The sequence below is a fragment of the Nicotiana tabacum genome, chromosome 10 (genome assembly GCF_000715075.1).
Source record: "Nicotiana tabacum cultivar K326 chromosome 10, ASM71507v2, whole genome shotgun sequence".
Taxonomy (NCBI): Eukaryota; Viridiplantae; Streptophyta; class Magnoliopsida; order Solanales; family Solanaceae; genus Nicotiana; species Nicotiana tabacum.
Genome location: NC_134089.1, coordinates 12,102,427 through 12,126,700, shown reverse-complemented (window position 1 = coordinate 12,126,700; position 24,274 = coordinate 12,102,427). Strand labels below are relative to the sequence as shown.

The window sequence follows — 24,274 nt, the reverse complement described above, 5'->3', positions numbered from 1 at the left end:
TTTGAACCCAAGACCTTTAACTACTCTAATACCATGTGAAACATGGCTTAAACAAAATTTGTGAATACGCAGGGAATCACGTTATTCTGTGCCCATGCGATGTCCATTTATAATTGTGAGATACAGGAAGGATAAGTGCTATACATAATTTAGCTAACTAGGAGTTGTTGATAACAAACTATGCCACTCTACTCTATTAAATTTTGAATTCTGTGTTCCAATAGTCTATAATCCCACTTTTAAAATTTCAATGCTTTTAAATACGTCAAATTTTATTTAAAAGAAAACCTCAAATTTATCAACATTTAGTTTCCAATCGAAATAGGAAAAAATACACCACAAAACAGTGATGGAATGAAATCGACTCTGATTGAGTGCCCCCCACCCACCCACCTCCCAACCCAAAAAAAAGTAAGGTGTCTATGTCACGGATCTGGGACACTAGATTGTTATACAAATTATGAAAAGAAAAAAGAACAAATATTTTTTCCACTAAACTCATTTAGATGACAAATAAGGTGTCCCTGGACATTCAAACAGTTTCTTAAACGTAGCTCTTTCCTTTTCACCAGTAAATAATTTAAGTAATATACACAAACAGTATAAAACTTTCACTTATCAATCCAATTTAACCGGTTATAACAAGTTCTTTATACTATATCAAACTTGATAAGAAGGTTTACTTGTTGTTGCAAGTCAATTTTACTTGATGTCGTAAATAACACATAGAACTTAAACTCTTTATTAAATAACTTTTTCAACAGCCTGCTTAAGCTTTGACCCCAACTCTCAGCTGGGTCCTAAAGCTACAAAAAGGATGCTATTTCTACACTCTTACCTATTTCTACAAACAAAGATGCTATACTATACCGTCGAAATGTCAAAGTCGCATGAAGCATATAACATACTTGTGATTTAAGGAGTCATCTGAAGCCACCTGCAATAAATTCAAAAATCAAACTGACAGGAGACTGCAAAATCTTCTAGTAAATACCATAAGCGGTAGAAACTAATTAATCTGCATCTATATAACTCAAAATATTGACAACAGACTAACTCCAAATTCAAGAATAAAAGGCTAGACATTGCAATACTTGAAGTGCGCACAATAGGTGTCAAAAATGCATCTGGGGAAACCATTCTATTGCCAAGAGGCTAAGACAAGGCAATCAACTCTAGCACAAATTACCAAGAGTCCAAAACTCTAATGCCCAACACCAGTTCTTTTTTCTCTTCTTTTAGCCAAAAAGGCATAGAGATGTCAAGCAGAAAGAACAAAAGGGCATTGCTGGACTGTAAACATAAACACAACTAAAACAAAGAAAGGCAGAAAACAAGCTATGATAAGTTACCTTACTTCATTGAAGCTTGGTTGAGCAAATCTGCAAGTTATCGTCACTCAAACAACCAAGCAATCCTGTATTTAGGAGGCGTGTATACCTCACATCACGAATAGGACCATTGAGAGATTTAACACGCTGAGCCACATTTAAAGATGGCAATTCTTGTAACACCAGTTCCATTGTTGCTTCATCACCAGAAGCAAACAAGGGGTTCTGATTCCCTCTATCTATTATAGCAGATTTTGGAAGTCGAATGCCACTCACTTTGGCACAAGAAGCTCCTAACTTCTGGTATCTGCTACCCACTCTCCTGTAAAGAACATGAGAACCCTCCACCGCTTGCTCCGTTACTGGAGGAGTAAGCGGTACTTGAGAAGCAGCCATGTCACCAATGGTCTCCAGTTTAGGACGGAAAGAGGCAACTATGTCATCATTTCTATCTCCACAAGCGAGAGATATACAGATTCCTTGATTCTCTGATTCAGGAACCAAGCACGGCCTTCAGTGATAAATGAAACTCTGTTATTAACATGGAATTCATAGAAACTACTCACAGAGCTTCAAGATAATAACTCTTTTAAACCAGCTTGAAAAGTCACCAAAACCATACAGTTGATCCAGGTTCAAATATATTTACATATATCAGATCCACTCTGCCCCTCAACTCCTTTAAGGAAGATTCTGAGCATAGTCAGACAAATTCAAACAATGTATTTGGAAAGCAATCATGTCTACTACTAGGGAATAAGGCAGAAACTCAATATAAGCACTCTTTTAGACCAGCTTGAAAAGTCAACTAAACACATAGTTGGCCCCGGAATGATTCACATCAATTTTTCAGAAGTTCTTATCTCTCAAAATCAGTAATGACAATATGGTAGAGCTTCACAACAAAAAATCTCTCGGACCAGCTTTAAAAGTAAACTAAAAAGCATATAGTTGATCCCGGTACATCTACATCCATATAAATCGCCATAACTGCCTGCTAACTATCCAGTCAACTCCTCTTAACATGATTCTGGACATAGTCAAGCATATTCAAACAATTTATCAGGGAAGCAATTGTTTCTACTACTAGGGCTTAAGCACATCGAAAACCAAAAAACAGTTGGCACATGAGCAAAATAATCTGCAAACAAAAAAAAAAAGCAATATACTTTGCCGCTAAGAAGATTATATACCCTCGACGTTAGTGGAAATTGTAGGTTGAAATGTGAACAAGGACCTGAACACATTAAGGCCTCTCTTTTTTTAAAAAGATTAAGACATCTGAATCTGAATACATATCTGAATACCAAAATGTGTATTAAGATTAAAATATCTTAATCTGAATACACATGAATATTAAGATGCGTATTAAGATCTGAATACTAAATAATTAAACGGTTTGTTTTTTTAACATCTGAAGGTATAAAAGTAAACTTTATTAAAAAATTAATTAACATAAAATTCAAATAAAATACTAACTAATCTAATATATTATTAATAAAATATTTTTTTTAAATATGGCAATCGCCTAGTTGGTGGTGGTAATGACTAACGGAGGTGCGTGTGATGCCGACTAGAGGCGGTGGTTGATGGTGATTTTGGTTAATGGTGGTGGTTCTAGGTAGTAGCTAGTGGGAATTGGTAGGATGGCGATTATGGTTCAGGATAATGGTGGTGGGTGGTGATAGTTAATAATGGTGGGTGGTGGTGGTTGTGACTGAGGAAGGTGATGGTGGGTGGTGGTAATTTATAATGGTGGGCAGTGCCGTCTATAGTTGTTGATTGTGATGGGGGTGATTGTTTTGGTAGTTGAGGTAGGTGAGTGTGTGTTTATTATTGAAGATGATGGTGGGAATGGTGGGCGGTGGGAGTAGTGGTGGTAGTTGAGCATGGTGGTGGTGGTGGTTGAGCATGGTGGTGGGGGTGGCAACAATTAGTAATGAATGTGAATAGCATCTTAATAAAATTAAGTCTTTGTTATAGATCTTAATCATACAGACATATTCAGACCCATTAAGTGATTGTGAAGTAAAAAACAAACACCTAATGATTAAAATCTGAACGATTAAGATTCAAACTTAAAAATAAACGCACTTAATGTCTGAGATCTGAATGATTAAAATTTAGACCTCCATTAAGGGCAAACAAATAAGGCTTAAGTACTCTAGAATAAAAAGTAAGATTGTACAATTAACAACTCAAGTAGTGAAAGTTCTTTACAACAACTTCAAGATTCTTCCAATCAAACCGCCCCCAGGGTGACTTTGGTCTAGTGGTAAGAGTGATACTAGTAATGTGTGGGTTAGCCGCACCTCATTCTGCCGCCGCAGACAAAAGCCTAGTATTTGTGAAGAAAGGTATAGGAGAGTGATTATTATTCACCAAGTTCCCAACCGTGCGTCAACTGGTCCATGAGGAATTTTGGTTATCAAAAGAAAAAAGATAATTTCTTGCAAATCTTAATAATAAGTAAAGCCTTGCCATGGCTTCACATTATGAAAACATCAAATGACAAATCATGCTTGTCTGCACAACTAAACTAAGTCAATAAGAAATTAACAACCATGTTAAATCCTTGACATTAGACCAGAACCTTAACAATAACAACAAACCCAGTGTAATTCCACAAATGAGAAGTGGGATCTGGGGAGAGTAGTGTATGCGCAAACCTTACCCCTACCTTGTGAAGGTAGAGAGGTTGTTTCTGATAGACCCTCGGCTTAAGGAACGGTGAACAGGAAGCAACCAACAATAACAACAACAAGAAAAAACAAAGACACAACGTGTAATAACAAAGTTCTAGAAATAAGATTAGACCGGAACCTTGATGTTCCAATTAAGACTTAAGAGTATCTTTTTTACCAGACTGGAAAAGGATAAGAAGGATTTCCATGAGAAAAAATCTGAACCATCCAACCCAAAGTTTAATTCTATTAGGAAAAAGAGAAATGCGATAACAAACAACTTCAAGGAACAAAAAATAATCAATCACCTCCAACGCATCATTGCTGCCTGAATAAACTATAAGACTTACACTACTAATATATATTTATTATTTTTAAAGATTTTTCACTAACCTACTTTTTGAGATATTGGATCACCATAAAGTACTAGCAATATAAACTGTTTTACCATGACAAAAAAGTTACATTTTGAAGAACATAACTATTGAACCATACCAGTAATAGCCAGCTGGACTATTTAGTGAGCAACAATTTGCATCAAACACAGTAAACTCTTAATCTCACCACAGTATGTAACAACAACAACAACAACAACAACAACCCAGTGTAATCCCACAAGTGGGGTCTGGGGAGGGTAATATGTACACAGACCTTACCTCTACCCGAGGGCAGAGAGGCTGTTTCCAGGAGACCCTCGGCTCAAAGAGGCAACAAGAGACACTATATTAGTACTATCAATAGACTCATAATAAAACAACATAAAGTACCATAAAATCCATAACATAACATAAATACCATAAAAACAAAGTAACAACAATATAAGAGATATAGGAAATACGAGAAAGATGTAAGGTATTAATACACAGGAGATAAAGCCCATCATCGGTAGTTGATCAATAGCATCCTAAGACTACTTCCTAACTGGATAGTCTCACTCTAGTGCGCTGTAACAAAGACATCACAATTTCCCTAACCTACCACCTTAATGCTCGATCTCCACAATTCCCTGTTTAGGGCCGTGTCCTCAGTAACCCTAAGTCGCGTCATATCCTGCCTGATCACCTCTCCCCAATACTTCTTAGGTCTCCCCCTACCTCTCCTCGTACCCACCACTGCCAGTCGTTCACACCTTCTCACCGGTGCATCAGTGTTCCTCCTCTGAATGTGCCCGAACCATCTGAGTCTTGCTTCCCGCATCTTGTCCTCCATGGGGGCCACACCCACCTTCTCTCGAATATCTTCATTTCTAATCTTATCCTTCCTTGTATGCCCGCACATCCACCTCAACATCCTCATCTCTGCAACTTTCATCCTCTGGATGTGTGAGATCTTCACCGGCCAACACTCGGTCCCATACAACATAGCAGGCCTAACCACTGCCCTATAAAATTTACCTTTCAGTAACAGTGGCACTTTCTTGTCACACAGGACTCCCGTCGCTAACCTCCATTTCATCCACCCCACCCCTATACGGTGTGTGACATCCTCGTCGATCTCCCCGGACCCCTGAATAAACGACCCCAGGTACTTGAAACTACCCCTCTTAGGGATGACTTGAGAATCAAGCCTCACTTCCACTCCCGCTTCCGTCGGCTCTGCCCCAAATTTGCACTCAAGGTATTCCGTCTTCGTCCTGCTCAACCTGAAACCTTTGGACTCAAGGGTGTGTCTCCAAACCTCTAACCTCTCGCTGACGCCGCGTCGTGTCTCGTCGATTAGAACTATGTCATCAGCAAATAGCATGCACCATGGCACCTCCCCCTGAATATGATGTGTTATAGCATCCATCACCAGGGCAAATAGGAAAGGGCTGAACGCAGACCCTTGATGCAATCCTGTAATAATCGGAAAATAATCTGAATCGCCTCCTGCTGTCCTAACCCGAGTCTTAGCTCCATCATACATGTCCTTAATCGCCCTAATGTAGGCAATCGGGACCCCTTTAGCCTCTAAGCATCTCCATAAGACCTCCCTAGGAACCTTGTCGTACGCTTTCTCTAGATCGATAAACACCATGTGGAGATCCTTCTTCTTATCCCTGTATTGTTCCATCGTCCTCCTAATAAGGTGGATAGCTTCTGTGGTAGATCGCCCCGGCATGAACCCGAACTGGTTGTCTGAAATAGACACCGTCCTTCGCACTCTCATTTCTACCACTCTCTCCCAGACTTTCATGGTATGACTTAGTAATTTAATACCCCTATAGTTGTTACAGATCTGGATATCGCCTTTGTTCTTATACAACGGGACCATAGTACTCCACCTCCACTCTTCGGGCATCCTATTAGTCTTGGATATCACATTAAGCAACTTAATAAGCCATTCCACGCCTGCTCTACCCACACACCTCCAAAGCTCAACCGGAATTTCATCTGGTCCGGTAGCTCTGCCCCTTCTCATCTTACGCATTACCTCCATGACCTCATCGACCTCAATGTCCCGATAATCACTTAGTTCATGGGGGCTGTCGGCGTTCCTCAATTCACCTAGTACAATATCCTGATCCCCTTCCTCATTTAGAAGCTTATGAAAGTAGGTCTGCCATCTCCTCTTTATCTGGTCATCCCCCAACAAAACTTTGCCGTCCTCATCTTTTATGCACCTCACTTGGTCCAAATCCCGAGCCGTCCTCTCTCTCACCTTAGCGAGTCGGAGTAACTTCTTCTCCCCGCCTTTGTTCCCTAGTTCCTCATACAAACGAGCAAAAGCTGCCGTCTTTGCCTCCGTCACTGCCATCTTTGCCTCCTTCCTAGCTACCTTATATCTTGCAATGTTCGCTCTCTTCTCCTCCTCTCCAGTGCTCCCCACTAACCGCAGGTAAGCCACCTTCTTCGCTTCCACTTTACCTTGTACAACTGCATTCCACCACCAGTCTCCTTTGTGACCACAAGTGCGGCCTGAAGATACCCCTAACACCTCTCTTGCCGCCTTCCTTATATAGTCCGCCGTCGTCGACCACATAGTGTTTGCGTCCCCCTAACACCACAGTATGTAAGCTATTAGAAAAACAATGATGACAGCAGTCTGTACCTTCTTGAGCAATTTCTTTTTCAAGAAAAAATGGAAAATGGTCAACTAAATGCCTTCATCCATTTCTTCTTCTATACTACTCGCCAGTTTTTCTACTTACTTCAATCATTTGTATAGGATGAATGAGTACTTAGAATGTATTCAGAGACCAGAAAATGCAGTCTCCTTTAAGAATATACCGTGGACCTAAATTTGCAGTTAGGATCCTTCAAGAATAGTCCTAAGATCTAAGTTTGCAGTTACTTAATGATTACAATTGTCAAGTTACAGGAATTATTTACTGAGAGATTCCAAAGTGCAAATAATCCTGAGTCAGTACTCAGCAAAGATTCATCAGAATCAGATCCTAACAGTTCTAAAGATACAGTGAGGGATGGTGCAACTCGGACGATATTAGATATTAAGAAAAAACTTGTTCACCTCAAGAAGCAACTAGGAGAAATATAGAAGAGCAGTAAAACATACTAGAATTCACCTTTCTTCACCGCTACCGAAGTTCCAGTGGCACAAGCCTACTGAAGATGCAGAAAGAACACTTCTGACGCCGGCACTAAGTGTAGGATCAGCTGAAAGAGAGCACACAGTATGAATAGGATTGCCTGTCAACCCAGTCATACATTCCACTGGCCTCGTAGTTTGACGTCCATCAAACTGCAAAACCATACCATTCTGCGCAAGACAAAACAAAAAATATGATGCATTATTCAAAGAAAAAGAAAAAGAAAGAATAGAGACACCAACTATTTTTTCTGATCGATAAATAACAATGGTGTTGCCTGTACTTGAAAGAGAGACTAACTAGTGAAAACAAATAAGTGCTCCCTCAATACCAACTTGCTTGTCACTTTGGATTCATTGTGGGTCAATTTGGCTTCTCAGCAAAATGAGGTATATATTTATTCTTGTTTTTTAATAAGTATATATTTATTCATTTTTTGAACATTAGATATTTAAAAACTACATCAAAAGTAATATAAGATGTAATTTTCCACCATATCAAAATAACGAGAGAATAGATTCAGAATTATTAGTCAAAGTTACTTTGTTTGACTCCCAACAAAAGAAAAGTGGGACCATTTTTTGAATAGACAATGGGTTAGGACCTGTAATCCGGCATACATGTAATGCGAATTGTTGGGATCCCACGAACATGACCAAGGAACAGTCTGCACATTCCAAATACACAAACAAAACTAATAAAATTAGCTTGGCCAAGAGTATCCATTAGCAACAAACCTATCCTATAGAGAAAGGACAATAACAGTAACAAATATTGGGAAAAAAACTAATAACAGTAACAAAAAGATTATTATCAGGAAAGCACATTACTGAGTAGAAAAGTCGAAGATGCAGCAATTGAATCTAAGCAATCATAGCACCAGGACATTCGGGAGCATGCTATAAAGGCTGTACTATTTGTAGCTCAGGAGATGCATTTGTTACATTGTAAATCAGGTCACTATTTCCCTTTAAAGTTTCAAACATGGAATTGTCTTTGATGATTGCAAGAAATTCCCCACAGGCTCTAACAACTTCCTTCAATTACTTGACAACTTACCGAAATTTAAATCCAAGTTAAAGTAGCCTTGGACTTGACAAACTCATGACCCAGCAACGGGACTTGGGAAATTATGCAGAAAATTTTACTATTATACCAAGTAAGCTGTTGCACCCCCCACCAACAACTAGATGACAGGGTTATGCAACCCCACCATTCAGACAAACATTCTGAATCAGGTAGAAAGTATAGATTTGGAAAAATTCGACAGGCGTAAGTAGTATAGTAACCACAAAGAAGAAGAAATCAAGACAAAATAACAGAAAGTTCAAGAGAAACAAGGCAAGCAAAAATCAAACGTAGGACATGATCTTCTGCCGCAAAAAGACTGAGATTGAGGTCTATGAATTAGGAGGGTGGGGTAGAGCAAAAGCTAATTGATGTTTTACGAAAATTTGCATTTTGTCAACTCTCAAGTTGTCAATCAAAACTAAAAAGTAACAGCTTTCACAAGATGAATAGGTGGTGTTAAAGATCGTCTTCTGATGCTAATAGTGAAGGTCTAGTCAAATCAAATATGTCGGTCTGTACATTTAACTGTGAAAATGAGGGACCTTAGCAGGCCTTACCAGTTAGCGTAAAGTCTGTACACAGTAAGTACAGAAAAACGACTCCATAAGAACTCCAATCAACAATCATTCAAGCAGAGAGTTTCTCATCCAAAGAGCTTATCAACCAAATATAATAATACATTATCCAACAACTGCGAGCAATCTTTACTTTACACAAACTTAAGAATTGAAAGCAAAAACACAACTATAAAAGGCCTAGAGTTATTACCGGTAAGTCGTATGTCAGAACAGTATGGTTGTTTTCAGCACTGCAAGAAGAAAGAGATCAAATAAATAAGCTACCTACCAGGAGGGAAGCACAAATCGAAGCTGTTCTACAGCAATTCTTTTGATCAAGTACATTTAGCTCTTATGCAGCAATTATTTGGCAGAAAGTGGATGAGGGAGGTTATCGACCTAAGAACTGACAACTTCTTCCCTAAGGAAGCCAAGAGTATGACCCTTTCATGAGGAGAAACATGCAAGTCCTTGATAGTTTTCATGCTCGCAGGAAGCAGAATGTCTTCTCTTTCATGCGGAGGTAATAGGCTGATCTGCAAAATGTAAAAGTAGAAAAGTTGAAGCACATACGCAGAACAAAAACCATCAGAGAATTCCAATAAGGGCAGCCCGGTGCACTAAGCTCCCGCTATGCACGGGGTCCGGGAGAATTCCAATAAGGCAACCTAAGAAATTTACTTTCGTAAGCATATGCTGTCCTCCCATTCCAGCGAGCCTTCTAGCAATCATCAAATTCTCACCGTTGCTATCCACATCAAATAGGCGAGCACCATCAATCTGAAATTCTTTCTACAAATGTATAAAACATAAGGTTACTAACTCATTCAAACTTCAGTCAATGGCGCTAATTGGACAAACATATGCTGCGTTCATTCCCAATACAAAACCAGTAAGAAAAAAGAGGTAAGAGAAAAGAATAGAAATCATATTTTGGTACAATAAGAAGGAAGGGAACTAACCATCCATACTACTTTCTCAGTCACCAACAGACTATTGATGATGTGAGGTAAGTGTTAATCCAAAGGTGAGCATATTTCCAGTGCATCTTTGTACACAAGTTGCAATAAATGTGGAACAACAACGGATAAAGGACTAATGATTACTCTGTTGAAACTATCAGGTAAACAAGTTGCAATAAATGTGGAACAACAACGGATAAAGGACTAATGATTACTCTGTTGAAACTATCAGGTAAACAAGTTGCAACAGATGTGGAACAACAACGGATAAAGGACTAATGATTACTCTGTTGAAACTGTCAGGTAAACAAGTTGCAACAGATGTGGAGCAACAATGGATAAAGGAGTAACGATTTCTGAGTTGATACTATCGTATATCAGTAACCAAACATAAAAAATAAAAAAGTAAAAAAATAGTACCAAACAACAACAACAACAACAACAACTATAGCAACAACAACAATAATAATAATTCCTATAGCTCAATTTTCACATTTGACAAGAGTATAGGAGATGGCAAACCTGTAAAACAAAAGCATTCGCATATTCACGTCTTCCCAATTTGGAGTCAATATTGCTTCCTGCACGACATGGATAGGTACTGGAACTTCAGTGTGAAACGATGATAGAACATAGCCAATAGGATCAATATCCCTAAGTAAAGATTTCTCAAGGACTGCTTACCAAAAATGTGTCCAGATGACCTGCTCTGCATCTCACTTAGCGAGCCCTCTACACAAGTTATTCTCTATGAAGAGCAGATATGCAGCAAGTAATATGCCGCTTTAGTGAACAAAGGTTAACAGAGATACCTATACCACTACTAATTGCACCGAAACTTGTTATCCAAATTTTCTCAAGCCAAAGAAACGACAGAATAAATCAAAAACCCAAAGACGAAAGGGCTAAACTAAACTAAGAAAGGGGACATACACATTTAAGAATATTTCTTAAAAAGCCCAAACAAGTACCCGCCTTATAGCATTGAAAGATGTCATATTCTGAAGAATGTTAAAAGGGAATGCTGGCAGGAAAAAGAGGGCCACAATATGTACTAAAGAAAGTGCACCAAAGTCAATCTGGTATTCCAGGAAGAGAGTGGGCAAATAATTTAACAATGGGTAAAAACTAAATTAGAATATAATGTTGGAGTTTTCAAACATGGGAAAAGCAATAACGAGTAAACACGCATGAAGTAGAGTTGATCAGCTCGTTTTGCAAACCCTAGGAGAAAGTTTAAACAAAATTTACAATGGGTGTTTTGGTAGTAACAATATCACTTAAAAAAGACAACCAAGACAAAGGAAAATTGATTCTGGAAACAATCTAATCTGATCCTCCCCTCCCCCATCTCTCCACCACTAAAGAAAAGCCCCCTACACTTCCAACCAAACAAAAAAGATGCATTGAAGAAGGGAGGTGTGAAGAAGCAGCACATAACAGAAATAGCACACAAAGTGACACATACCTCTTTGAGGTGCTCCACTTGCTTATGCAACTCAGCTTCTCTCCTCCTCCACTCAACTTCTTTCTTACACCAATCACTGCACTGCGCGAATTGAATATCATCTTATAATCACCATGAGAACATGTGAAGAAAAATGTAATTTAGCACCTCTAGAGAGGGGACAAAATTGTTTTCAAAAGTCAGTTAAAGCAGAAGTATCATTGTTGTGGCTAACCCACGGTGATTCTGCTTCCTGACGAAGCATAAGCTGCCAGGTGACTTGAATGCCCTTACACAGAGCAATGAAGATAGCTGTTAAAAGCAAACAATTCTGGTTTACATAGTGAAGAAGGTACAAGGGAGAGGAAGAGAACAGAAGGGAAAAGGGAAACAAAGGTGTCTTCCCTTTAGGTAAAAGCTTCAACATTATGAGGGAAGAAATTGTGTTTATCTTACTCATTTCTGTCTAATTTTAGACGATTGACTCTTCACTGATACTCATCTTTCTCCTAGTGTTCCAACTCAAGAAATGAGAGAATCGTCCTTACCTATACCAATTCGTAAGAGGTTTCTATACAAAAACATACATTGAGTTTTTAAATCACGAGCAATTTGGTCCATTTGAAAACTAACAATCATCTTCAACTACACTGTTTCCTTCTAAATTGAGTAAAGGAAAAGACTAGCCTAAGACGTAAAAAGATAACCATCACCAAATCGTCATTTTGTTTCTTTTCTTTTTCTAACATAAGGTTTCATCAAGCTTTCACTTTTTCGATCGATTAGTTGGTCAGTCCTGTACTTCTGCCTTTAGTAGTTTGTGTTGGCTACATGGAAAAGCTTGAAAGTCTCTACTGTGAATCTTCATTTATAGGTTAGACCTGAGATGTATCAGGAGATAGCAGTTACAAAATCAAAAACCTTTCTTCTTCTTTTCTCTTACCTCTTTTTCAAGAGAAAAACATCTTAGATTCAAGGGACCGGATTTTCTGCAAAAGAGGAAGGGATTGGGTCACTATCTCATGGAGCAAGCTTCAAATTATAAGCATCAAATGAAGACCTTTTGAAGCTCTTCATCAACAGCATGAAGACGAGAAGCATAAAGCACTCGGACACCCTTCAATGTGCATTTCTTATTACATTGAGGGCACTACAAACAAAACAAAAGAAAGAATGTGAGGGGCCAACTGAAAAAAGGATGTCAAAATACTGCATAAAACAAGAACCAAATTATTATGAGAAATACCTTTCCTAAACTTCCTTTTTGTTGCAACCACTTCTTGATACATGACAAACCATATATATGCCCACAAGGAAGGCAGCTGCAAAAGAATAAAAGGTGGAAGATAATGGAAGTATTAACACTTGAAAACTGTATTTTCAGTTGTCAATTATATATCAAGCAATCAACTAAACCTCAACTCCAACTAGTTTGTCGACTATATGAATTATTCATATACGTTCCAATTTATTTGGGTCAATGTCATTCCATTACTAAAGAAGTTGTGTTTACGTCAAATCAGGGGTTCTCTAAAACTAGAGATTTCTAAATACCATTTGTATCCCTACAGTGACATGTAAGTCTATAATCATAACTCCAATTAGTCGATATTGCTGATACGAGTCTTTTACTTGCATTGTATTACGTTCTTAGTTAAGTCCGCATTGATTCAGTAGATTAAAGGACTTTAATGACAACTGTTTTCCATGTGATTTTAGTTCTTTATCTCCTTCTAACACATTAAATCATCATATCTGCGCACCAACTGATGCATTTGGATGGCTACATAGAACATCCACAAACAATATCAAACAACCTTCCATCATTTCATCCTCTATGTGTATTACACTATCTCTCAGATGTGAACTGTGATCATTCAGCAGTAACTTATTCAAAAGAACAGAAAACTCAAGTGCTTTAATTGGGAAGGTGAAGATAGTTATTCAGTTTCATGTGTTACAGCCATATAGTATTTCTTAGAATTTGCATGAATGTTAGTATAATCAAGCCAACTGAAACAAACTCCTATTATCTATAACACAACCCACAGACCCTCTAAATTTAGTATCCATTGTTTTCATCTTCAAGGAAAACAAAATAGAAGTCCTCTGTAGCATCTCAATTTTTCTTTTCAAGTTATATCATTGTACTTAAATTGTCAAAATAGAAGCTGCTTTTAAAAATCTTATTCCCTTTTACATGTTGAACTAAGTGTAATGTTTTTAATCAAAAAGTAAAAGTTTCTAAATGAGACTAAGAAAGATCTTGACAAAAATAAAAAAAACAGAACGGAAACAGAGATCAGTACAGCAGAAATAACATTTTATTGTGCATCATTCCCCCAAGGCTTCACCTTGTCTGTTTCACAATTGAATATAGATGATTATTTTCTTCTTTTTCTTTTTGATAAGGTTGAATATAGATAATTTTAACATTCATAACACATTCAGTTACATAAAGCCGAAACTTATCATTACTAATGATAAACAATCAGCACAAACCAACTTTTTTTCAAAATTGAAACGGGTCCAGTGGAGGGGAATGGATTATATGGATTCATATAGTTGGTGTTGCTCGGACTCTCCAAAAGTGTTGTCGCACCCATGTCGGATCCTCCAAAAATGCACTAAATTTGGAGAATCCGCACCCAACAACATTTTTGAAGAGTCCGAGTAACATAGGTTGATCCAACTAGTTATTGAACATAGTTTGTTGTTGAGGTTGTATGCTATAGACGTCACCGGTCACCACAATCAGAAAAGACTTAAGTTATACCATTTATTACAACAACAACATACCAAGTGTAATTCCACAAGTAGCATCTGCGGAGGGTAGTGTGACGACCCAACTCGTCGTCTCATGAGTTACTGTCTCGTTCGTCCCATTTTCTGCTTCCTCATGTTTCATTATCGGTATTGGGTGCATTAGAATTTATTTGGAGCGATTTTGATAAGAAATGAGACATTTAGTCTCTTTTAAGAAGGTTTAAGTTGGAAAAGTCAACCGGACGTTGACTTATGAGTTAGAGGGCTCGGATGTGAATTTCGACGGTTCGGTTAGTTCCGGGAGGTGATTTGTGACTTAGGAGCAGGACCGGAAGTAATTTTGGAGGTCCGGTGTTGAATTAGGCTTGAATTGGCGAAGTTAGTATTTTGGCGAATTCCGGTTGATAGGTGAGATTTTGATTCGGGTGTCGGAATGAAATTCCGAGAGTTGTTGTAGCTTCATTGTGTCATTTGGGATATGTGTGCAAAATTTCAGGTCATTCGGACATCGTTTGATCGGGTTTTTGATCGAATGTGTGTTTTAGAAGTTTTAAAAGAACTTAGGCTTGAATTCGATATAATTTGATGATTTTGGCATTAGTTGAGGTGTTTTGACGATTGGAGCAAGTTTGGATAATGTTTTAAGACATGTTGGTGCTTTTAGTTGAGGTCTCGGGGGCCTCGGGTGTATTTCGGAAGGTTAACGGATCGATTTAGGCACGAAAAAAATAAAGTTGCTGCATTTTTTTTCAGCACTGTGAACAGTAGTTATGAACAGTACCCATGGACAGTGCCCCGTAACAGTATCCGTGAATAGTGTCGTGAACAGTACCTCGTAATAGTATCCGTGAACAGTACCCCGTGAACAGTAACACTGGGTGAACAGTAATTCCGAAAAATTCTGGGCAGAATGTTTACATTTCATTCGCGAAAAACACCTCATTTCTCCACCATTTTTAGTCATTTTGAGAGCTTTTGGACGGGGATTGAAGGGAGTTTCAACTAAGATCGATTGGAGGTAAGTTTTATGAGTTAAGTACATGATTTTGTTGAAGAATCATCCTAGAAATCCATGAAAACATAGCCAAATTATAAGAAATTAGGGCTTGAGATTGAAAGTCTAAATTTGGGATTTGAGAGGTCAAATGGACTCCGATTCTTGTGAATTTGGTATGTATAGACTCGTGGCGAGATAAGGAACATTTTGATGTAAAAATTTCTGGATTTCAAGACGTGGGCCCGGGGCTCGGGTTTTGCAAATTTCGTGATTTTTGATATTTTTTGAGTATTTTCGATTGGGTTATATTCCCTTAGCCTATTGTGATGTATTCGTTGTAGTTTTGGCCAGATTCGACGCGCGAGGAGGTCGATACGAAAGGAAAGGGCATCGTGGAGTAGTATTTGGTCGGCTAGAGGTGAGTAATAGATGTAAATGATGTCCTGAGGGTTTGAAACCCCGGAATTTCACATCGTAACGCTATATTGAGGTGACTTGCACGCCGGATAACGGGCTTGGGGTAGAGCACCGTTGGGGATTGTGACTTGGTCCGTCCTGAGAGATATTTTACTACATTTTTGGTTGAGACGTATACTTTATTATTGTGAATTGGGCTTGTTGTCATGCTTGGGGCCTTGTGCCAACTTGTAGAACCCTTAGGGGATTTTTGACTGGTTTTCCTCACTTATTTTGTTAAAGAATTTATATCCTCAGTCATGTTTCCAATTGTAGGCTTCTTACCAATTATTTGAATCCTTCAGGGATTAATATCACTGCTTTCGCATATTTTGCATATCATTTTACCTCAGTCCAAGGTTTTAAATACTGTTTTGCAAACTCAGCCATCTTTCTAAGATTTGAAAACTTAAATGATATTTCTAAATGATATTTCGGGCTGAGAACTACTGTTTTACAAATGCCCAAGGGGCTTATGATGATTTCTGGACTGAGCATGGATCGGGCTGCGCGCCGCAGCAGTGTTATATTGATATTGAGGCCGAGAGTCTGGTTGATTACATTGATATTGAGGCCGAGAGCCTGGTTGATTACATTGATATTGAGGCTGAGAGCCTGGGTGATTATACTGAGATTGATATGAGGCCGAGGGCCTAGATTTGATGCCATGAGATGGCTTGATATTGCGCTTGGGCTGTAGGAGCCCCTCCGGAGTCTGTACACACCCTCAGTGAGCGTCGTCGACGATAAATAAATATGGATGGCTCGGGTTGCACGCCGCAGTGGGTACCAGAGGGTACCGTCATATGCATTGCATTGCACTCATGCATTTATTCTTTATCTGCATTATCTGCCATAATAATTATGTGCTCTTATTTCATTGACTGGTTGCTTTATACTGTTCTAAGCCTGAGGGGCTGATACTGTTCTGAGATACTGAGCCTGAGGGGCAGATTTCTACTTATTATTTTGATACTGAGCCCGAGGGGCAGATTTCTAATTATTATTTTGATACTGAGCCCGAGGGGCAGATTTTTACTTATTATTTTGATACTGAGCTCGAGGGGCAGATTTCTACTTGTTGTTTTGATATTGAGCCTGAGGGGCAAATTTCTACTCGTCATTTTACTGCCAAATTACCTGTTTTACTGGTTTAAAAGAAATTTCACATGATGTTTCACTGAATTGTTATTTTAAATGATTTCACTGCTTCTGTATAGAATGTTGTGTGCCTTAACGTGTTTTCTTACCTTCAGTCATTATTTATATTTATTATTCACTGGGTCGGAGTACTCACATTACTCCTTGCACCATGTGTGCAGGTACAGGTATTCTTGAGGCATAGAGCGAGTTTTCTGCTGTTCAGTTTTCATCGGAGTTATCGAGGTAGCTGCATGGCGTTCGCAGACCCGTTTTCTCCCTTATCTTCTGTTATTTATGATATCTTCAGACTTTGTTCCTAATTCCATACTTTGTAGAATTTTAGTAAACTCTGTAGTAGCTCATGACTTGTGACACCCCGGTTAGGGCTGAGTTGGGTTAGATTTCCGTATTTTATCTATACTTTCCGCTATTGGATATTATTAAACCATGTTTATACTATAATTGTGTTAATTAATTGTCTTAAAAGGATGAATTGGGTTGAATGGCTGGCCTTGTCTTCATGAGAGGCGCCATCACAACCAGGTTCGGGAATTGGGTCGTGACAGGTAGTGTGTATACAGGCCTTACCCCTACTTTGTGCAAGTAGAGAGGTTGTTTCTGATAGACCCTCAGCTCAAGAAAAGCAAATTCACAACAATTTTGAAAAAGAAAAATGGTAGTTTAAAAAGGAACCAGTAACAACAGCAAGATAATAAGATAATTGAAGCAAAAGCAACAACAAGTAATAGTAGAAATCAAAGAATAAGGAAGTTCTAGCAACAACAACAATAACAAAAAATCCAGTGTAACCCCACAAGTGGGGTCTGGGGAGGGTAGTGTGTACACAGAACTTAAACCTACCTAGTGAAGGTGGAAAAAAGAATAAGCAAGTACTAGAATGATACTAATACTATTGGTACGGAAAGGAAATACAGTCAACTACCTACTAACTTTCTACCTTAATATTCGACTTCCACACCCTTCTATCAAGGGTCATGTATTTAGTAAGCAGAAGATGAGTCATGTATTGTCTAATCACCTCTCCCGAATACTTCTCCAACCTACCTTTACCTCTCCTTAACCCACCATTGTCAATCCCTCACACCTCCTACCTGAGACATTTGTCTTCTTCACATGCCCGAATCATTATTACCATTTATTTTAGGTTAATAATCAAGGCTATTAAATAGATTACTTACCTAATTGAGTAAATACATCACCACAATCAAAAAGGACTTAAGAGCCTATTTCGCTTAGCTGATTTAGAGTAGTTGATAAACATTAGGTGCTGAAAACACTTTTAAGTGCTGAAGCTGATTTAAAAAATAAGCAGTTACGTGTTTGGATAAAAGTGTTGAAATAAATAATAAGCAACTGAAGAACTGGATATACGAAGAGTTTTGTTTTAAAAAAAAAATATTTTAGGGATAGAATAGTAAATATTTTGGTCAAACCTAAAGTGCTTATAAGCTGAAATTTGATAAGTTGGGGGAGACCAACTTATGGCTTTTGACTTATTTTTGGCTTATAAGCACTTTCAATTTTACCAAACTCGTATATAAGCCAAAAAGTGCTTATGAGCCAATTTGACCAGCTTATAAGCTTAGCCAAACACCCTCTAAGTTATATGCGAGTATAGTGTAATGTGTGTAGATTAACATGAGGTTAATTACCATTTATTCAAGATTACTAATCAATGTTATCAAATAGGTTACTTTGAAAAATATATCCCATTCTAAGTGGGATGATTATGACAAACTTCCTTTATTAACTTTATAAAAGTTTTCCATTGAAAAATATATCTCATTCTAAGTGGGATGATTATGACAAACTTCCTTTATTAACTTTATAAAAGTTTTCCATTGAAAAATATATCTCATTCTAATGGGATGAATCTTCCAAGATCTTGAGGAGTTTGAATTGAAATTCTGTCGTAGGAATTCCTTCATGGAATTCCATGTCCAATCAAAATTGGATCAAGTGTTCTTCATTAATATTATATATATACACCTTATATAAGCAAATATTAATTATATATATCATATATATATATATATTTCAACCGAGAGATACAATTTAATTTTCATTCCAAATAGAAACTTCAATTTATTCACAATATTAATTATATCCTCTATGCTAGCAAAGAATATAATAATATTTCATTTGGACTAATAACTAAATTTATCTCTTGGTTGAAATATATATATGTGATATATATAATTAATATTTGTTTATATAAGGTGTATATATATAATATTAATGAAGAACACCTGATCCAATTTTGATTGGACATGGAATTCCTACGGCAGAATTTCAATTCAAACTCCTCAAGATCTTGGAAGATTCATCCCATTAGAATGGGATATATTTTTCAATGGAACACTTTTATAAAGTTAATAACGGAAGTTTGTCATCATCATCCCACTTAGAATGGGATATATTTTTCAATGACATTCTTTTGCTTGAGCAATGGCTCCAATATTGTCACACAACAATGGAACTGCACCCTCTATTGAAGGAACCACACCAAGTTCAGTTAAGAACTTTTTCATCGATACAGCTTCCTTAGCTGCTATATATTCTGCTTCAGTCAATGAATAAGCTACTGTAGCTTGTTTGGAACTTTTCCAACTGACTGCACCATCATTTAAGGTGAATACATAACCAGAAATAGACTTGCTATCATCTTTATCTGAAGAGAAACTTGCATCAGTATAACCTTCAAGTTTCAACTCAGAATATCCATAGATGAGGAATTGGTCTTTAGTCCTTCTTAAGTACTTAAAATGGTCTTCACCACCTTCCAATGTTCCTCACCAGGATTTGCCTGATATCGGCTAGTCACTCCAAGTGCATAAGCCACATCAGGACGTGTACATGTCATGGTATACATGATAGCTCCCACTGCACTAGCGTATGGGATCCTACTCATGTGTTCTCTCTCTTCAGGTGTTTTAGGACAATCCTCCCTACTGAGAGAAATTCCAGTGCCTATCGGTAGATAGCCTCTTTTGGAATTATCCATGTTATACCTCTTTAAGATGGTATCAATGTACAAAGACTGGGAAAGTCCAAGCAGCTTCCTAGATCTATCTCTATAGATCTTTATTCCTCATATATAAGCTGCTTCTCCCAATTCTTTCATGGAGAAATGTTCAGATAGCCAAATCTTGGTACTTTGCAATGCTGGTATGTCATTCCTATGAGCAATATATCAACATACAACACTAAGAATATAATTGTGCTCCCATTAACCTTTTTGTACACACAAGGTTCTTCTTCGCATCTAACAAAATTGAACTTTTCAATTGTCTTGTTAAAGCGAATATTCCAACTTCGAGAAGCTTGCTTTAGTCCATAAATAGATCTTTGTAGTTTGTAAATTTTATTATGATCAGATGAAGATGTGAAACCTTCAGGTTGTGTCATGTACACATCCTCTTCTAGCTCACCATTAAGGAAAGTTGTTTTCACATTCATTTGCCATATTTCATAATCATAGTATGCTGCTATAGCAAGCAAAATCCGAATTGATTTGAGCATTGCCACGGGAGAGAAAGTTTCGTCATAGTCGACTCCTTCTTTCTGACGATATCCCTTGGCAACAAGACGGGCTTTGTAGGTCTCCACCTTTCCATCTGCTCCAATCTTTTTCTTAAAAATCAATTTCTTTATGATATGTTTAAATATGTTCTTATAATAATGTCTTTTCTTTTCTAATTTTAGATTTCTCAATATGTCTGTTATATCACTGCGTGGAATACTTGAGACCAACAAGTTGGTAGGACCAAACTTCGATGATTGGTACATAAATTTGAGAATTGTTCTCATGCATGAAAAACTTATTGATGTGATCGATAAGCCTGCCAAGAAAGTCCCAGATGAGAATGATGATGATTCCACCAAGATTTATCAGAAATACTTGGAAGAATGTCTTACTACCAAATGCATTCTCGCTTCTATGAGTTCTGAGCTCCAGATGAAATATCAGGATATGGATCCAACTGCAATCATTGAACATCTTAAAAAGATGTTTGGTACCCAAAGCAGGACAGCAAGATATCAGCTATCTAAGGCTTTATTTGGATCCAAATTAACTGGAAACTCTCCAGTTGGACCCTATGTCAATCGTATGATTGATCTTATTGAAGAACTTGAAAAGTTGGGATGCAAATTAGATAAAGAGCTTTCTCAAGATTTGATCTTGCAGTCACTCTCTGAATTTTAATATGCATAAAATGGATTGTGATCTTCATGAGATGCTTAACATGTTGATTGATTATGAGAATCAACTTGCATCTGAGAAGAAGAGAGGAATTGTCATGTTGGTTGGAAATTCTTCTAAGAAGAAGGGTAAGGGTAAAAATAAACCCAAGAAGAAACCTGCTGCGCCTAAGGGTGGTGTGACCAAACCCAAAGGCAAAAGAGGCAAAACTGACCAATCTGATGCTGAATGTTTCCACTGTAAGAAGATAGGACATTGGTAGAGAAACTGCCCGGAGTATCTTGCAACTCTAAATGATAAGAAACAAGGTAAGACTCAATTGAAAAATGATTTCAAAGTTTCTTTAACTACTACTGATGTTTCATTGTGGGTATTAGATACTGGCAGTGGTTATAACATCTGCAATATGTTGCAGGGGTTCCAAATAAGTAGAAGGTTAAAGAAAGGAGAAGTTAATCTACAAGTTGGAAATGGTGCAAAAGTTGCGGCCATAGCTGTAGGATCAATTGCTTTAATAATGCTTACGGGCAAAATACTTATATTGGATGATTGTTATTACGTTCCTAAATTTGTTTCGAACATAATTTCAGCTTCTATGTTAGACAAACGTAGTTTTCGCATTAATATAGGCAATGGTATTTGCTATATTTATTATAGTGATAATTTATATGTGAATGGCTATCTCCAACATGATGTTTAAGTCTTACCTAATGTGAATGCTAAATCGACTATGCATATTTCAAGTCTTAAGAGGAAAAGAGATAATCAAGCAATTAATAATAATGATAAAAGAATATCAAATGCCATATATATATTTTATATGAAATAACATTCATGAAAAATATGTTCAAATCATCAAACATGAGATTGGATCTAGGGCATATCTAATACATCCCTAACATACTTTGTGTAAATACATCACCACAATAGAAAGGATTTTTAAATTATATGCACTGCCAGTGACTGAGGGTAGATAACCTGAGGTTAATTGCAATTTATTTTAGGTTACTAACCAATGCTACATTGCTACTACATAGGTTACTGACTTAATTATGTAAATATTTTTTAAAACGTTAGTGCATAGAAGTTGAAACTCAATAATTGTAGATGAACGGGCAAAGAAATAAATTACCAGATTTGGTGGTCGCCGTCGTTGGTCCAAGCTTCCATGCAAATAGGGCAAAACAAACCGTCAATCTCACTCCGATTCCACTCCCCTTCTGCTTCGCCTCCATCGCCTTCTTCCTTATCAACATCTTGCGACGCCTTTTCCCCGCCTTTGGTGCTCCTAGTAGCATCTTCACTTTCCATAGCGGAATTATGGAAATTGTCGGCATTAATCGCCCGCTGTTGAGATGAATTTGTTACACCACCACGATTCCCGTACAAAACCGTACGCAATGTCGTCCTTCCAGTACTCGACTCTTCGTTGCCAACCTCTTCGTCCTCCTCTTCTTCTTCTTCGTCTTCTTCTTCTCGTTGTTCTTCTTCTTCCTCTTCTTCTTCGGTCTCTTCTTCTTCCTCATACTCTGCGTCATCTTCTAAAAAACCGACGTCCTCTGCCAGTTCAACATCGTCACCCTCGTCGCCGCCGACGGCAATTAGGTGGAGGAATCTCTCGTAATCCGGGTCGGCGTCATCAGCCATTGCTGTAATTGGATTATTATGCGCCTTAGGTCACAGCATTCGGCACTCAATTTTGTGAGAGCAAATTTTTGGGCAAAAGTGCGTTTGGCGCTGAAAAAAATAGGAGGGAATTGAAACTCGAGACACTCTCATTTAATAGAGTATTAAAAAAAATCCAAAAAGATAAAGAAATTAGGGAAACCACTTTGGGGTAGAGGGGAAGAATATTTGGTTTTCACTAATAAATTTAATTTAATACACATGATTACACATTAATCATAAAGGGAAGGATAAAGAATCAGAAAATTGATTTAAAGAAATCAGTTTTGGATTTTAAGACAGCTGTAGAGATTTTATGGGCTTTTAAATATAGTTAAAATGAGAAGAATGAAGGGGTGAAAAAAATGAGAAGAATGAAGGGGAAAATACAGCAAAAAAGGAAAGGAAGAAGATTGAAATACTTATTTCAACTTTCAAGTATCTAAAATAATACTTTTTGTTATAAAACAATAAAAAAAGAAGACTATTGCACACAAAAGTAGAGATAGAAGATTCTTATTGATATGTGATGATAGACTATAAATACGTATTTTAGTTGCTTATTACACTCTAATGTTTTGCACTTTAATTGAGTTTGAGCTTTAATCGCTAGTGTTTTACACTAATTATGTATTTTATGTCTTACAAAAGTGATTCCGAACTATGTAGATATCATGGAATGAATTCAAGTGATTTGGATCTTTGAAGTCTAAGTAAAAGCTCAAGTATTCAAGCCGGGATCATGTTCGGAGATCAATGGATGATAGTTCAGAACGAAACGGAGAATCGAGTTGGCATACGGCGCATTTTCTAGTAAAATGTACATAACTTTTCTCTCATAACTTCGTTTGGGCTCCACAATATATCGTTGAAAAGCTATTTGAAGGGGCTACAACTTTCATATTTTGCATTTTTGCGAATTCCCAGTACTGTGGCGCATGGTGCAGCACGACGCGCCTGTGAAAATTTCCTGCAGCCTGTCAGAATCAGCTCTCTGAACTTCCCCATAAGCACACCGCGTGGCGCGTGGCGCCATGCGGTGCGTCTGTGCAAATTTTACAGAGCCAAAGACCTATTTTGCGCGGGAAAAGGTATTTTCGTCTGGGCCTGACCCTATTTGGTATAAATATATGTAAAAATGTTATTTTAAGGATAAGGACATACTTTTGACGTAATTTAGACCTAAGGAGGCTAAGGAGACAGGGGATTCGACCTAAGGGAGCAAGAACACACTAGGAGCAAGGCGGAGAATTCTTCTACGCGTTTTTCACTTCCTTCTTCCTATTTTCATTATTGGTTATGAATTCTAGTATTGCAGTTTTGCATACTATTATGAATAACTAATTTGTTATCTAGGGTTTTGATGGAACCTATCGGAGGATGATTTTCCTGTTACATTAATATAGATTTGTTGTAGTTTTTTCTCTATTTGTTCAACTAC

The 24,274-nt window shown here is 37.6% G+C and overlaps 1 protein-coding gene and 1 long non-coding RNA gene across 2 annotated transcripts; one reads left to right on the top strand and one right to left on the bottom strand.

The window, feature by feature from the left end:
- Positions 1-799: 799 nt before the first annotated feature.
- Positions 800-22,933, bottom strand: LOC107827739 (uncharacterized). The gene is made up of 14 exons (XM_075223652.1): positions 22,301-22,933; positions 12,828-12,903; positions 12,642-12,731; positions 12,525-12,575; positions 11,603-11,683; positions 10,819-10,882; positions 10,657-10,715; positions 9,854-9,964; positions 9,572-9,708; positions 9,384-9,423; positions 8,149-8,211; positions 7,521-7,714; positions 1,353-1,842; positions 800-937 (listed from the first exon to the last, which is right to left on the bottom strand). The coding sequence occupies exons 1-13, from the start codon at positions 22,813-22,815 to the stop codon at positions 1,359-1,361; spliced, it is 1,965 nt and encodes a 654-aa protein (XP_075079753.1). The 5' UTR covers positions 22,816-22,933; the 3' UTR covers positions 800-937; positions 1,353-1,358.
- Positions 14,412-17,473, top strand: LOC142164845 (uncharacterized). Its single transcript, XR_012695918.1, has 3 exons — positions 14,412-15,365; positions 15,696-15,762; positions 17,123-17,473. It is a non-coding gene; the product is annotated as an uncharacterized LOC142164845 (long non-coding RNA).
- Positions 22,934-24,274: the final 1,341 nt, after the last annotated feature.

Bases quoted from the DNA above. Each gene is read 5' to 3' on its own strand.
- LOC107827739 (XM_075223652.1), bottom strand. From the start codon at position 22,815: ATGGCTGATGACGCCGACCCGGATTACGAGAGATTCCTCCACCTAATT. The intron at 12,576-12,641 runs GTCTTCATTTGA...CCCTTCCTCTTT, and splicing joins TTGATGAAGAGCTTCAAAAG to TGCAGAAAATCCGGTCCCTT. The intron at 7,715-8,148 runs GTCCTAACCCAT...TGTCTTGCGCAG, and splicing joins ACATGTATGCCGGATTACAG to AATGGTATGGTTTTGCAGTT.